We start from the raw sequence: 15,837 nt of genomic DNA, 5'->3' as shown, positions 1-15,837 counted from the left end.
GATTTTCTGTTCGGACGGATCCGAACTCAAAACTGGCGGGCAACCGGGGGGGCTGAATTCAGCGAGTTCGGGAGTTCGTGAATAAATTCGGCAAATTCGGCCCCCCTTCAGGGGAGCCCGCTGAAAGGCGCGGGCTGCCCTTTAAACTGATCTGAGCCTCCCAGCTGGGAGGCGCAGGTCAGTTTAAAGGGCAGCCCGCCCCCCTTCAGCGGGCTCCGCTGGAGAGGCGCGGGCTGCCCTTTAAACTGACCTGCGCCTCCCAGCTGGGAGGCTCAGATCAGTTTAAAGGGCCGCCCGAGCCTCTCCAGCGGAGCCCGCTGAAGGGGGGCGGGCTGCCCTTTAAACTGATCTGCGCCTCCCAGCTGGGAGGCTCAGATCAGTTTAAAGGGCCCCCGCGAGCCTTCAGGGAATGCCTCTGAAGGCGCGCTGGGGCCGAATTTTCCCCCGAACTCCGGATCCCCCCCGAATTACCGGGGGGAGTTCGGACTTCGGCACGTACCGAACCCACAAGCGTCAAATTCGGCCGAATCCGAACAGTACCGATTTTTTTTTTGACAGCCCTAATTACAAGCACATTTTCTCAGTCATTGACAGCATTCACAACATTAAGCCCTTAGAGAACAACAAGGACTCTACATCATTAAACTATATACAAGTACATTTTTCCCCTATGATATGAAACCACTTCTGTTGTTTCACTCTAAGGCAGTGGACCTCAGCTTTTCCAAACCCAGAGCCGATTGATGACTACAAGCAGAGATGGCAATTATTTTTTGATAGATACGTATGATATAATCATGTTCACAAAAAGTTATTTCAAATAGATTTGATCACTGTATTTTTAATAATGGGTTTAATTTTTCAGAATGGAAATACAGATATAGATATCAGTAGATGTTCACGTTTGTAATAGCATTTTCAGTAAAGTATGTAATAGCATTTTCAGTAAAGTATGTTGAAGTATAGAACAGAAATGTAGTACTAATAACTTTTGACTTCATAATCAAATTTTGCATTGTTATATGAGATCTAATTTAGGGGTAAGTACAAGCAGATGGGTTAATACGACATAATACGAAATGTTAAATTTTCCCTATTTGTCTTTTTCCCTTTTCTTTCTGTACCCCCCTATAAAAACGAATTAAAAAAACCCTTTTCCAAACCCAGGATCCAGCAAGTGGCAGTATGAACTCCACTGAACTGTATGCATGTGACAGGAAGCCAACTCTCTACCATATAGATGGAGGAGAACAAGCCATAGCCTTTGCCTTCCTCTCATAGTCTACCCTGCCTGTCTGCCAGCAGGTGCAATTAAAGCCTTTCACCCACCTGCCTGGTACACACACAGAGCACCAGGCTGTAGAACAGCTCAATCAGGACCTGCAGTTACACAGAATCCCTAATAAGAATGCCCTTCTCTATAGAGTGACTACCCAGACAGCAAAAGCAAAGAATGGCTCTATGGCAACTGCTTGAAACTAGGAACTTCCCATTTCAGCGATCTGACTGAAACTCTATATTTCATCATAATTCTAAATATAGAAAGGAAGCAGCATTCTAACTTTACTTGACAAGTTCTGAGCACTCAAGCACAGGTGACTATTTGTTCTCCTACAGCGCGAGCTCAGCTTCCACCTGCCTTCACAATGAAATCTAGAAACATATTTCTCAGCATCTGAGCACTTATCTGTTGTCTTTCTTGCTTCTTCCCAAAGTCTTCAGGCTAGCTGTCCACTTTTTTTTTTAAAGCAGCACAGCATGCGTATTTAGTGATTTTAAAAAATGTGGATTTATAAAAAAAAGAAAATTCATTTCTGAAGCACTGCAAAACTGTTGGGAAGGGGGAGGCAAATTCATGACATTGCAAGTACCAGGCAATCAGTTCTGCACACAGCCGGTTTTCTCTACAGATAGACAGAACCAGTTTTCCTTGAGCTTGGCAAGAAATTATGCGCCTATATGCAACCTAATGAATGCTCTGCCACAGCAGCTCGACCCCCTCAGTCTATATCTGAGTCACCCTGAACAAATTTCCCTCCCGACCTTTATTACTGACAGTTCCCTACCTCCCGCACTTTGTGCCATTCCCTCTCCTTGTGCTCCAACTCTTCCTTGGCCCTTGTCCAATCAACTGTCAGTTTGTTGATATCTTCTCGGAGAGCTTCATTCACCTCATTGGCCTTGTCCAGATGCTCCCGGAGCAAAATGTTCATCCCAGCCAAATTTTCACATCTGCAGTTCCAAAGAACAATTATTAGCAAACCTCAGTTTCAAAATATTCATTCTCACAAAAAGCTGGACTGGCAGCACTGATTTCTTCAAGCCCCAGCTAGGATTTGATTTACAGATAACATAATACCCTCGCTCACCTCTGCTGTTCCTCTTCCAGCTGGATTAGTGCTTTCTCCAGGCTCTGGTCTTCTTTGCGATCCCACTGACGTGGACAGGACCCCTTCATGAAAAAGATATGCAATTCCATCAAAATAATATTTTTATCGTGCCCCCTCCCTTACTTGAGCATTCTCCTTGGCTTCATATGCAACTACTTCCAGAGACGTTATACGCCAATGGCATTAGCATAACTAGAGATTTGTTTCCCTTTTAATATATATAATTTATGGCAAATCCCTAACTTGGCCGGGAATAAGCAGTACAGAGAGGGAGTAGATAATTGGGTCTCCACTATTTTTAGGGACTATGCAATTTAGTTGCTAGTTGGTGGTTGGACACTGTTCTTTCCACTGTGAATCAACAGAAGAATTAATCAGTCTGTGCTGAATGCTGAATATCCTTAACTGGCCCTTAAAGGTTCTACATGCATGATGACATGTCCCTATTCTAAAGAACCTGGATAAGATCAGTCAAGTCAGTGTCCATGAGTCTGTCCATGGTACAACCCCTCCTGCCAAAAACTTAAGTTCTTAAAGCAAACATGCCCTTTTATAAATCTAAAAATATTCTTAGTAAAGCTGTCACAGGGCTGTTGTGAGGATAAATGGAGGATAGAAGAAAGGTGGGGTATGAACAAAGTAAATAAATAAATACATGGAAGAATTACCTTCAAGGGATGAGTCATCAGTTTTCTCTGGACAGGAAATGTTTTCTTTCAAGTTTCCAAACCATTCCCCACACCACCTCTTTGTCAACCACAGCATAGCTACTGAAAAAATAACAGACTTTTCCCTTAAAACTTACTCTGCTTGCTTCCAGTTGCTGCTCTAGCTCTTGACACCAATTCCGATATTGTATCACCTGTAATGAACATAAACATATTTATATTATCTTGATTTTTTTCTTCATATTTTGTAATATATTTTCTGTAACTCAAACTTCTTTCAATAAAACAAAATAAAAAACTAATAATAAACAAACAGTGAGCATGAGTTTCTCTGTGAATGTGTTATAGCCAGAGGTTTGTCCTCTTTACTCTGGAAATGCTTTGGGAATTGCACAAATGATTGGGTACCTTTTAAAACCAGGCTGAACATGAGCACAGGTGTTCACAGGCTTCAACGGTTAATACAAAGAGAGGTAACAGTACTTGTTTTTTTAAGCAGCATTCTGCTACATCGAATTGCAAAAAGTTTCTTAAGTATGCAAAACAGTGCAATGCTTCTAATAGTGAACTGTCTGGTTATTCATGCATTGGTTTGCTGGCTGGTAAATGCACAAATGTATCTTTGAAACAGTAAAAAAAATGCTAAAGCTCAACAGCAGGAAGGACAGCTTGCGGCATGAAACAACACATTGATGCAGCTATGTCCACTAAAGTGCAATTGAAAGAAAGGGCCTATATTTGTAGAGATGTCAATCCATACAACGAAATGAAGCTTGCAGAAAGTTTTGTGCAAAGCATTACAGCTAGAATTCATGCAAACACCACCAGAACACAATTGTACAGCACAGAATGGCTTCAGGATTAGATGGGGCTTGCACTAGCTGCAAATATGTTCTCATACATGCAATCTTACATAGTGTTCCATTTGGTGCAAGGAATATCCATTGGCCTGCTACACTACAGTGGACATAAGGCTCCATACTGCTCATAGGATAAGCAAGACAATAACATGAACAGCTGAATAGAATAAGCAAGATAATAACATGAACATTCTGCTATTTAATGAGCTCCCTGAATATTATTTTTATTCAAAGTCATTGAAGAAGACGGACACAGAAAGCAGAAAAAGAAATGTCAGACATTATTTTAATAACAGACCTTCTATGTGCTATAAATATCTCCTAAGCATATAAACAACTCTATAAAATCAGTTCACTCTCATAAAGACCCAGCACCAGTAAGTCATGCATATGTTAAATTGCAGTTAAACACCTGCTATGGTGTCAGTGGCTTACATGGAGTCAACAATTAAGCAAGAAAGCCTCCAGACACATGGTCAAAGAAAGTGCCTTTTGCTTCTAAAAAGTACAAAATACTACTGAATAAATAAATACAGAGACTGTACACATTCACCTGCCTCAACATACTGTATCTTGATACATCAGAATAACATAATAGACTATTGAAAGATAGTTAGTTACATATATTGGCCACTTTTCTCCCTAATGGGACCCAAAGAAGCTTTCAACAAATAAAATATAACCACATAAATAAAAGAAATACAATTAAAATAAACAGAAAATGACAACAACAACTGTATCTGGGGAATGATATAAAGACCTAAGAAAACTGTACAGAAGCTAACAGCAAATAGTCCTCAAACTTGTATTTCAAATCCTTCGAGAATAGCATTTTCCAGTACATCCCTGGATTCTTCCACAATCACATGGAAATACTGAAAACCAGAAGTTAATGTATATGTGAGAATGGGCGAAAATAATGGCTTACAGAAAGAGAAAAATATGGAAAGATGTTTTAGAATTGGGTGACTTACCCTTGCCAAGAAAACACCCATCCCCACCTTTAATTTTGTACATTTAGGGCCACATTAAGTAAGACATCAGAACCCTGAACAGATTTTCCCAAAAAGCCTGAAACTGACTGATGCTATGGTTTGGCGAGGGAAGGTTAACCCTCTCCCATGATCTTTCTCTACTTCTCCTCTCCCTATGTGGTTATTTGCCTTCAAAGGGAAAACAGACACCAAACGCTCCCATACTCTTAGCACTCCATGGAGTGTATAAAATGGAGCTGTTCAGAAGGGCATGCTTATAAAGTGAATGAGGTCCTAATTGTGCATATTGAATTTTAATAAATATTTCATTAATATTGTAATAAATAAAAAATACAGCAGGCATCTTTTGGGGGGAGGTATGTGGAGGTTTTAACTGGTTTTAAACTGTAATGTTTTAATTATTGCTTATAAGCCACCCTGAGCCAAGATGAAATGCCGGGTACAAATATTTTATCAAATAAATAAATAACATGGGTGTGTGTGTGTGGGGGGGGTTGCACTCTTCTCTAATTTTGAAATCCAGATTTATTCACCTGTTTAGATACCATCAGAAACACAACAAGATATACCTTTGTCTGTAGCTTCTGTACAAGGACTGCTTGCCTATGCTGTGCTTCCTGCGAATTCTGTAACTTGTGATGATAGGATACCTCTTTTTCTACCATCTGTTGATGTAGTGCCATTAGTTGTTCATCTGGCAACAACTGGGCTGTCGGTGTTTTCATCCTGTTGGCCCCTCGATCTCCTTCCATCTTAGGGTTAAAGCAAATAGAAGCAAGAGTTGTTTCATTAATCTGACAGACAAGGTGGGCCATTCCTGTTTCCTCAACAACAGTAACGATGGTGGTGAAAAGATGAATGACATTTATGTAAATACAAGAACATAATTATGATCCTACACTAAAATGAAATACACAGAACAGAATTTAATCTACTTCTAAGAAAGCAGCAAGAAAGAGTTCTGGAGAGATATTTAACCATCTCCATAATAGAAGACTTCTGTTCAGTAGAAAGGGGGGAATGTAAATCCTAACACTCCTATTGGTTGACATGTACAAAACATACAACAACTCTACATGGGATTGCATTATCTGTCAAAGAATGTACAGTGACCATCAGTTGAAAAATAGTTCCTTTACACTTTCAAATGAGAGTATGTAACTACTCACAGCCGTGAGACAGTAAGGCCATTGCTCAACACTTTCAGATCTTATAGATACAACCATAATCCTGCATTTTCTAACAAATTCAGAGAGATGCTTTCCCTACTGGCAGATTTGGAGCTAGTGTTTTGTTCTTATGAGAACAATGGCTTCCCAAAAAAGTATTAACAATCAGGCTGATTCCAGCATTTGGAGGCCTTGGTCAGAGAGAATCCAGTTACCCCTGCCCTGCCTGCCATCACATCCTCCACTTACATACCTCTTTCAAACAACTTGCCTACATGCCTCTCCCCCAGCACCAACCAGTCCATGTGTCCTGCCTTGCCAGCTCACTCAAGCCCTCTAGTTGCACACACACTTCTCCTGATGGCACTAGACAGCATGTACAGCTGGGAAACTTATTCGTAAGAAGAGATATGAACCTCAAGTTGGTGCCTGGTCAAAAAAAAGAAATCTACTCAACTATCAAGCCATCACATTTCAACTAGAAATGTTTTTCACAAGCACTGAGATCCAAAGATGATTTCCTCAAGTATTTTATTCTCAAGGGACCTGGTTAACTGTCTAAATCTATGCCTTTACCAATTCTGCCACCACCTCCATGTTGGTACACAGCCCCACCATTCACCAGTTTCCCATATGCACGTCACCTTGTGAAATTTCTATAAAGAAGAGACTTCTGTATCACAACAAGTTACATTAATGTAGAACTGTCCTATGTGCATAGAGGATTGCTGCAAAGTCCAACATGGACTGACTTCATTTAAGAATTCCATGATGTGTGAAGATTTGCTCTCTTCCAACCACCTGTCCTAAGCATCTCTCAACTCTGCAAGGAATAACATTAGATAAAACTTTACTTGGAAGTTATCACTGAAATTAGTGTGCCTAGAAAGTACAGGGGATTGTAGCCCTACTTCTCAAGCACTTAAAGCCTCACCTCTCAGATTTCCCATAAATTACCTTCATAATAATTCAAACAAACTAACAAAATAGATCAATATCACTACCCACAATAAAACTTTCCCAGCCAAACAATGTGCCTGTTTACTTGGGCATATTTCCAAAGGAGAAAATAATGTGATTGCATTGCAACCTCGAATTAGGGGTTTTAAAACTGTCAGCCTGAACTGACCCTAGAAGCTAAAATGACTAAACTGAGGCTGTCGTATTTTGGTCACATTATGAGAAGGCGAGAGTCACTAGAAAAGACAGTCACGCTAGGAAAAGTTGAGGGCAGCAGGAAAAGAGGAAGACCCAACAAGGGATGGATGGACTCTATAAAGGAAGCCACAGCCCTCAATTTGCAAGGCTGTCAAAGGTAGGACATTTTGGAGGACACTTTGGATTCATAGGGTCGCCATGAGTGGGAAGCGACTTGACCGCACTTAACACACACAAAACTGTTTTGTAGAAAAGGGCAAGAGTCCAGTAGCACCTTAAAGACTAACAAAAATATTTTCTGGCAGGGTAGGAGCTTTCGTGAGCCACAGCTCACTTCGTGAGCTGTGGCTCACGAAAGCTCATACCCTGCCAGAAAATATTTTTCACAGTGGGTCGCCGTGTTAGTCTGTCTGCAGTAGTAGAAAAGGGCAAGGGTCCAGTCGCACCTTAAAGACTTAAAAATATTTTCTGGCAGGGTATGAGCTTTCGTGAGCCACAGCTCACTTCTTCAGATACAGCTAGAATGTGACTCCATATGTCTTTAAGTAGTGGAGGATTCACATTCTAGCTGTATCTGAAGAAGTGAGCTGTGGCTCACGAAAGCTCATACCCTATCAGAAAATATTTTTCACAGTGGGTTGCCGTGTTAGTCTGTCTGCAGTAGTAGAAAAGGGCAAGGGTCCAGTTGCACCTTAAAGACTAACAAAAATATTTTCTGGTAAGGTATGAGCTTTCGTGACCCACAGCTCACTTCTTCAGAACACAGCTAGAATGTGAATCCATATGTCTTTAAGTAGTGGATGGATTCACATTCTAGCTGTATTCTGAAGAAGTGAGCTGTGGGTCACGAAAGCTCCTACCCTGCCAGAAAATATTCTTGTTAGTCTTTAAGGTGCGACTGGACCCTTGCCCTTTTCTACTACTGCAGACAGACTAACACGGCAGTCTGTTGTTGTTAACCCATCTTCTACCGCTGGCTTACCAAACCCCCCCCCCAAGCCTCCCCGCCCACTCCGCAGTGTGCTTGAACGTGCGCCGGGGATGATGCTCACCTCAGCAGGGCCGGTGAAACTCCCTCCCTCTGCCCCCGCCCGCAGGCTCTCTTGGGGTGGGGGTGGGGAGAAGGCCGCGCTTGCCGTCAGAGAGTCGCATCACACTCTCCAAACCCCGGCAACGGAAACCCGCCCGCAGACGAGCGGCTCGGTTGTGACCCTCCCCGCTTCAACAGCGCCGGGGCCTTGGGTGCCCATGCGGCCCTGGCCACAAGAGCGGGCCGCGCAGGCCGCCCCTCGACGCCGAGACGGACACGCAGCCGGCGGCTCGAAAAAGCGGAGAGGCCCAGCGCGCCCCTCACAACTCCCAGCGGCCAACGTTGCCGCTGCCAGCCACAATCCCCCAGCCACCCCCGCGCGCCCCCTTTCCTGCCGCCTGCGGGGATTTCCTGCGCAACCTGACTAGGCCTCTCCCAGCAACCCCTCAGGCGGAAAGCGAGGGGGGTGGGCACCCGCAGTATGGCGCGCGCTCACCGTCCGGGCCGTCGGGTCCCGCTTCTTCGTCATCTCGGTCAGCCCGGGTTCCCTGGCACCACGCCCCGGAGTCCTCTGAAACAGCGCCATGTACGCTCAAGCGAGGCGACGCTGGCTCGCGTGCTCTTTGGCTGCCTGTCCCTGGCAACGTCCGCTCGGCCTCTCTTTTTCTGTTCTTTCTGCGAGGGCTGCTGTAGCAGTTGCGGGCGCCTTTAAACCGTTGGGACCGAGGGAGTCCTGCGTAGGCCCGAGCTGCAAAACTCTGCGACCCTGATCGGCACTTCGCTCGATGGGACTTGCTCTGAATACACAGATGGATTTGAAAATAAATCCCGGTTGGAATCGAAAGGACCTGTTTCCAACTGACGTTGGTCATGGAGGATGCTGTGCCATGTAAAATACTAGAAGCCATGTAAAATTCGAGATCAGTTAATGTGTGTGTGTGTGTGTGTAAAGTGCCTTCAAGTCGCAGCCGACTTATGGTGACCCCTTTTGGGGGGTTTTCATGGCAAGAGACTAACAGAGGTGGTTTGCCAGTGCCTTCCTCTGCACAGCAACCCTGGTATTCCTTGGTGGTCTCGCATCCAAATGCTAACCAGGGCTGACCCTGATATTTCGGATGGAATTGACATGTGTCATGGAACCCACTTTTTGAGCCCAGGGTTCATGGTGGGGAGCAATAGAAAGGCTGTTGTGAGCGTGCTTGTGTTCAGATTGCTGGTTGATTTCCCCCCTGCCCTTTACAGTGCATAACAACCACAACTGAAGCTTTGAAGGGATGTGCTTTCCCATAACTAAAATGTTCACAGCTTAATCCCAGTTAGCTACTCTAACTGAATGCAGTCCAGTTGGATTGTAGTTCTTTATATATACTCCTTCCCCAGGGTAATAACATTTATTTGGGAAACTTCGAGGGGAGAAGAGTTAAATCCCCAGCATCACAGCTCCAGGCAATGTGTACTTTAACCTTTGCCGTCAAGTGAATTGACACAGGTGAGTTCACAATGGCAAGCCTCCACTGGTTTACTACTGGAATTACTGTTGGATCTGCTCCTAGTGTTGTAGGGTTCATACCCAACCAGCAGTTGTTTCTTCTCAGGCTAGAGATAGTAGAGAGAAACAGCAGTAGTTTCATTCAGAAGTGGTAGTGTGAACACAACAGAAGGATTTTAAGGCTGAAGTTACAGCTAGAGTAATATACTGCTGTATGAAAGGGCAGGTGTGAATGAAGCCTTAAGAGCACAAAGGTGTGGTCTTGAATTTGTGCCAACAGCTCCAAGTTGCATCAGTTCATGTCACTTAGTTATCTTCTAATCACTCTTAACCTTTTGTACTCAGAAACCCATTATTTCAAAGCATATTCATGAACATAGGAGATCTGTGTTAGTGATTATCTGCCTTACGGGAGGGCCTGTGGCAGATTCTAATCTGGTGAACAAGGCTTTCTTCCCCACTCCACCACATGAAGCCAGCTGGGTGACCTTGGGCTAGTCACAGTTTTCTCAGAACTCTCTCAGCCCCACCTACCTCACAAGGTGTCTGTTGTGGGGAGAGGAAAGGAAGGTGATTGTAAGTCGCTTTGAGATTCAGTAGAGAAAAGCAGGGTATAAAAACCAATTCTTATTCTTCTTACTGTGTAAACTCCATCTCTCTAACTTGCTGAAATTGTTACTCCATGTCTTTAGAGATTTTTGGGAACTATAATATGCAGCAATTTTTAAAGCTAGTAGTAGTAATAAAATGTTAGACTCTCTAAAGTTACCGTTGATTTCAGAAGGAAAAGCACATGGAACTGATCAGGAAAAAAATCTAACAGCTTAAAAATACAGAGGTTTGTTCGCGTACTTCAGAGCTAGCTGAAGTTCTGTTGAACGCACACATGCATCACATGATTTTTGTAGAATGGCTGCAGTTTGTTCCTATAACTTTCTGGCACTAATCAAGTCAAGCAAATCACATGCTGCTGTCTCTCTTATGTTTTCCATACCATGGAATTTTTGCATTCAGTCACTTGCTTCTTCAGATTCTGTTTCTGCTTGCATTAAGACACTAATGTTATTGATTTATAAGCCCAAGAAGCTGGAGACCTTGGACTCTGCTTTCTAGTGATTAGAAATGTCAGTCGTTAAGACATTGCCAGCAGCAACATCTGGTTTCCATTATTTAAAGGGACAGAAATTATTGGTAACTTTTTTGCGAATGCCAAAGAAGCCCGCAGCATCCATGCCCCTGAGAGGCCCCCTTCTTCCTCAGGTCTCTTGTAACATTCACAGAAGCCCACAATATCCATACTGTACTCTTGAGGGGCCTCCGCCATGAGAGCATATTTTAGGAAATCTATCAGCAGCCTTCTGAGTCGTTGATCGCAAAGGGCTACTTCTTAACTGTGGCATTGAACTGTAAAGGGCCTGCTTTGGTGACTGCCTCCTTTCCTTGAGGATACTTCAGTAGGTCCCTAAATTACATGGGAAAGATGAAACACATGAAATATTCTTTGACATCCTGCTGAGTTCCATATCACAAAGATGAGAGTGTGGAGTTCTTATGTTAAACCAGCTATCATTTCTTTTCAGAGAAGATGTTTAGCCCTCCTGCATCTTGTGATACTCTAGGATAGCAAATGGTTTTCTCTGTTCCAATCTCTGTCTATACACAAACCCCAAACAGCAACCATTTTTAGAACAACTCCTTCTGAAGTACTTTACTGTCTAAGTACGTTGCCTGAATATATTTGCTAATCCTCTTTACACTGAAACACACTATTCTTTCTTCACTTCTGTTTACTTTAGTGAAGTTCAGGCACCGACATAGCTAAGGTTATGCCAGGATATTCCATATAGTGAGACATTCTAAACATTTGTAATAATTCTTGGACTCTGTAACCTGTTGTGGCATATATTTGGCACTCATCTAGGTCTAGGCAGTCCCTCAATTTCTGCTTTTTCCTTCATATAGTTCATGGACAGCATTACGGGCAGTCACCCTTCCACATGGAAAGTTTCTGCCCATGACAGGCCCCTTGCCTTTAGGAAGCTGTAGTAAGGTTGCAACCCGGTCCTCACACAGTGAAAGGGGGTTGGAACTAGCCTCTTTGTCCACCACCTGGGGGGGAAACGCTACGCTGCTGTGGATAGTTCTGGAAAAACTGTTTAAATTGTTTCACACTTGCACCTGAGAAAAGCACATCGTAAAAAACATCAAGAAACTTGTTTCACATTGAACAGTCAAGGGGGAGGAAACAGTGAGCCCATGATATTATCACAGACTCCATTCCCTCCCCAAAATATAGCAACCTCAGGTAGTGATGAGTGCCTTGGAAACCAACGATAGCACTTGCGAAGATTTTCCCTAGGTAGGAGTGATTGGTGACAACTGTAAGATCCTTTTGGGAGATCCCATTGTATAGGATAGACTCTAGAGAAATTTCTAGGTCCTACTATGGGGGGGCGGGTATTACTTCATAGCATCTAAGGTTCAGGACAGGTTTTTTAAATTATTCCAGAAGGCATTTGGTGGATGGTAAATTGTTATGGCAGATCTGCCTGTGTTTTTCTCTTGTTTGCTGTGGTTTTTATCTTATTGGTGGACTGTTTTACTGTTTCTATGTGTTTGCAAGTTGTTGTTATCTTGTTGGCTGTCTGGAACATAAGGAGATATAAGGCAGGATAGGAAGGTAGATAGATGCCTGATATTGTTTTCATGACTTTGGTATCTAAACAAATCTCAACAGTACCAAAAATAATGTAAAAGTGGGATTTCATTTCAGGGTTCCTTTACTTCTTCCTTAATGATAGGGTAGGGTTGCCAACCTCCAGGTGGAGCCTCGAAATCTCCGGTACTACAACTGAACTCCAGATGCAGCTACCAGTGCCTCTGGAGCAAGTGGCTGCTTTGGAGGGCAGACTCCATGGCATTATACGCTGCAGAGGTCCCCTCCCCTCCTCAAACCCTGCCCTCCCCACAAATCTCCAGGAATTTCCCTATCCAGAGCTAGCAACCCTAGCTGCAGTGCAGTTTTCAAAGGCAGGGTACCTGTTGGGCTGTGTCTCAGGCTTCCCCTCCCCCCATTCATGCATTCTTTGTCAAATTGCTGAACTTCCCTGGGCTCTAATTTTTGTATAACTGTTCATTCCTTACACTGCTGCATCAGCACAAAAAGCTATAGAGCTCATTAGTGGTTTGAGGACTGCAGTCTTTGTTTGTACAATGGAGATCATGCTACTTGTTCATGCTATTAGAATACTACTAGTAAGAAAATTAATGTGCTGTTTTATATATTTTTAAATACTCTGCTCTATGGTCATGGTCAAAACCAATAGTTTAATGGCTGGCAGGGAAAAAAATCATAGGGGTTAAATTATTCCCCTCCCATAAGTGTGGGACACCTGCACTAACTCTTATTTTATTTGAGTTGTCTGGCCAGTATCAATACCTCATTTGTAGAAACAAATCCTGAAATATACAGGAGAAATTGTCTCATTATTTTGGATGAATAAACTTAAGTAAATGTTTCCTTGATTGCAACTGAATGACAGGCATCCCAATTCACAAAGATTGTGTGGGCAAGGAGCTTCTCTATTTTGAATTATATTCCACTTGGAAAAAATATCTTTAATAATTCATATTGAATTAAACATTAAGTAACAGTTTTTTAAAAAGAGGTATTTGATAATGACAAAGCTACTACCACTACTATCCCAGTTATTCTTTAAAAAACATAGAATAGCCAACTGGAGGTTGGTTAGATTCCACTTTAAATATCCCAAATGATCTGGCTACTGAGTTAAGAAAGGTTGACGGCCATTGTCCCAAACTCAGCTCCATACATACTCACCTGTTACTTTACGCTGAGGATGCTGTGCTATTGTCATGTTCAAGGGTTGGCTTAAAGAGATTACTAAACCGGTGCCATGAGTATTGTACTGCAAACGGTCTGGTGTGGAACTATGCAAAATCTAAGGTCCTGGTATTCTCAAAGTCCTGGAAACCACTTAAATGGATAATTGGTGGCAACTCACTTGAGCAGGTCAAATATTTTAAATATTTAGGCATTTATTTCCATCATAATGCATCTTGGGAAACCCATTATCAATTTGCAACTAAATCAGCAGAATTTAGCTCATTAGCAATTATTCGGGGGGGTTTCAATAGAGGAAACCAATATATTCCTGCTGCCCTTAAGGTCTTTAATGCCAAAATCAACACTCAACTGCTATATGGTATTCCTGTCTGGATTAGCTCACTAGGTTATACACTGGAACGCACCCAAGCCAAATTCCTCAGAAAAACAATGGGTATGCCCTGTTGTGTCCCATATGCCGCATTGTGCTTGGAAACTGTCCAAATGCTACTTGAAACAAGAGCGTGGCTCATGATTGTAAAATTCTGGTTACCCCTCCATTTTAAGGCAGATTCCTCTTCCCTTACCTACTATATGCTCATGGAGTCAGATGCTTCTAAGTGGCTTCAACATATTGAGAGCAAAATTAAATCTGTTGGCTTTAACCTTGACCCCTTGCTTATGCTTACTGAGGCAGAAGCTTTTCAAAGGGTAAAATGCAGACTCTTAGATATAGGACTTCAAGACCTAAACAGCGCTGCTAATAAAACACTTTAAATAAATAGAAAAAATAAAGCACCACATCTAATTTACTGGGGAGTCAATGCCCCTAAAAAAATAAATACTTCCGCAGTGGCTGATATAGCCCTTAAGATAAGGAGGTGTTAACCTTTTATCAGTGATGTTGTGATCTTCAGTTAAAAATAAGTTTGAGAACTTAATTTATTATGTTCACAATGCCCATTTTCTCTTTGGAGTAGGATCACATGTGCTTGCACTGAAGAAGAATCCACAAGTCAGAACAAGCTGGATTTTAAGTTGTTTTGCATCTAGGCAGTTGGCACTATTGAGCATTGCAGCTACCCAGGTAATCAGTTTTGGTACATGCTCACAATTTACTGAATTGCTAGGACTATGTTTTCCTCAAGGACATCATGCACTACACAAAATGTGTTGTTGGATCATTCTCAGAACTACTGGATTGATTGATAGTTTCAGATTGCTAGTACAAGAACACAAAGTATTTGTAATCTAATGTTGAATACTTGATGACGTACTTGGATTTGGGAGCTAGGCAGGTAAAATGAACAATGCTGGAGGAAGGGGACAGCTATAGGAAAGCAGAGCAAAGTGCATATGTACAAAACATTTGCAATACAATTTAGAACACTTTTAAGTGCTTGAAAACATCCTGAACATTTCCATTTGTTCAAGAACATTGCTCAAAATCTGAAATCACATTGTTATTTGAGCAGCTCTAGCAGACTGATCACATTCCTCAGATTTTCAGGAATGATGATTGATTCAAACCTCCTGGTTTTGTATGGTGAAGTCTCCCCCATTTCTGGAATATGAAACCAGAAACAACTAAGAATAATTGACTCCTTGGTTGTAGGAAAATATTGGAGTATGAAATGACACAGGCTGAGGAGGATGGTTTTGAACACTTACAGACGGCTGTGATCACAAATGTGCAAGAGAATTCAGGACAACTACATGGTAGCATTCCAGGATCTCTCAACGGAATAGTGTAGCTCAAGTAGGGCAAGTGTTTTTGTAGTCCACCTCGGGCTCATGAAATCTGGAGCAAAGCAGGATATAAACAGCATATGCATCCCCCTTATTAGAGCCAGTTGGATGTGCCATTAGAATCAATTGTAGAATAATTTGAACATACCATTAGAATCTTTTGTTCATGAATATTGCTCAGGGATTAATAACTAATCTTCTGAGCATAGCGAGCAACGCATGAAACTGCCTTATGTTTAATCAGACCATTGGTCTATAAAGGTGAGTATTATTTACTCACACTGGCAATGGCTCTCCATGGTCTCAGGGAGAGATCTTTCACACCATCGATTACTTGATTCTTTCAACTGGAGATGCCTGGAATTGAACTTGGGACCTTCTGCCTACAAAGCAGATGCTCTCCAACTGAGCCACAGCCCTTCTCCTTATATTTCAGAAGGTGTTGTAGGTTCAGGGATACAAAGATGGAATTCAGGATTCAT

The 15,837-nt window shown here is 42.4% G+C and overlaps 1 protein-coding gene across 1 annotated transcript in view; it reads right to left on the bottom strand.

Annotated features, from left to right (window-relative positions):
- CEP250 (centrosomal protein 250) overlaps positions 1-5,665 on the bottom strand; it is a 50,003-nt gene extending 44,338 nt beyond the window's left edge. Inside the window, exons 1-4 of the mRNA XM_056845533.1 lie at positions 5,483-5,665; positions 3,196-3,252; positions 2,370-2,452; positions 2,067-2,232 (exon numbers count right to left, since the gene is read on the bottom strand). Of these exons, the coding sequence (XP_056701511.1) occupies positions 2,067-2,232; positions 2,370-2,452; positions 3,196-3,252; positions 5,483-5,665 (489 nt within the window). The remainder of the gene's footprint in view (positions 1-2,066; positions 2,233-2,369; positions 2,453-3,195; positions 3,253-5,482) is intronic.
- Between the last annotated feature and the right edge of the window lie 10,172 nt (positions 5,666-15,837).

This window comes from Euleptes europaea, chromosome 2, assembly GCF_029931775.1.
Source record: "Euleptes europaea isolate rEulEur1 chromosome 2, rEulEur1.hap1, whole genome shotgun sequence".
Taxonomy (NCBI): Eukaryota; Metazoa; Chordata; class Lepidosauria; order Squamata; family Sphaerodactylidae; genus Euleptes; species Euleptes europaea.
Note: the sequence above shows the minus strand (reverse complement) of the source record. Positions and strands in the feature narration are given on the sequence as shown.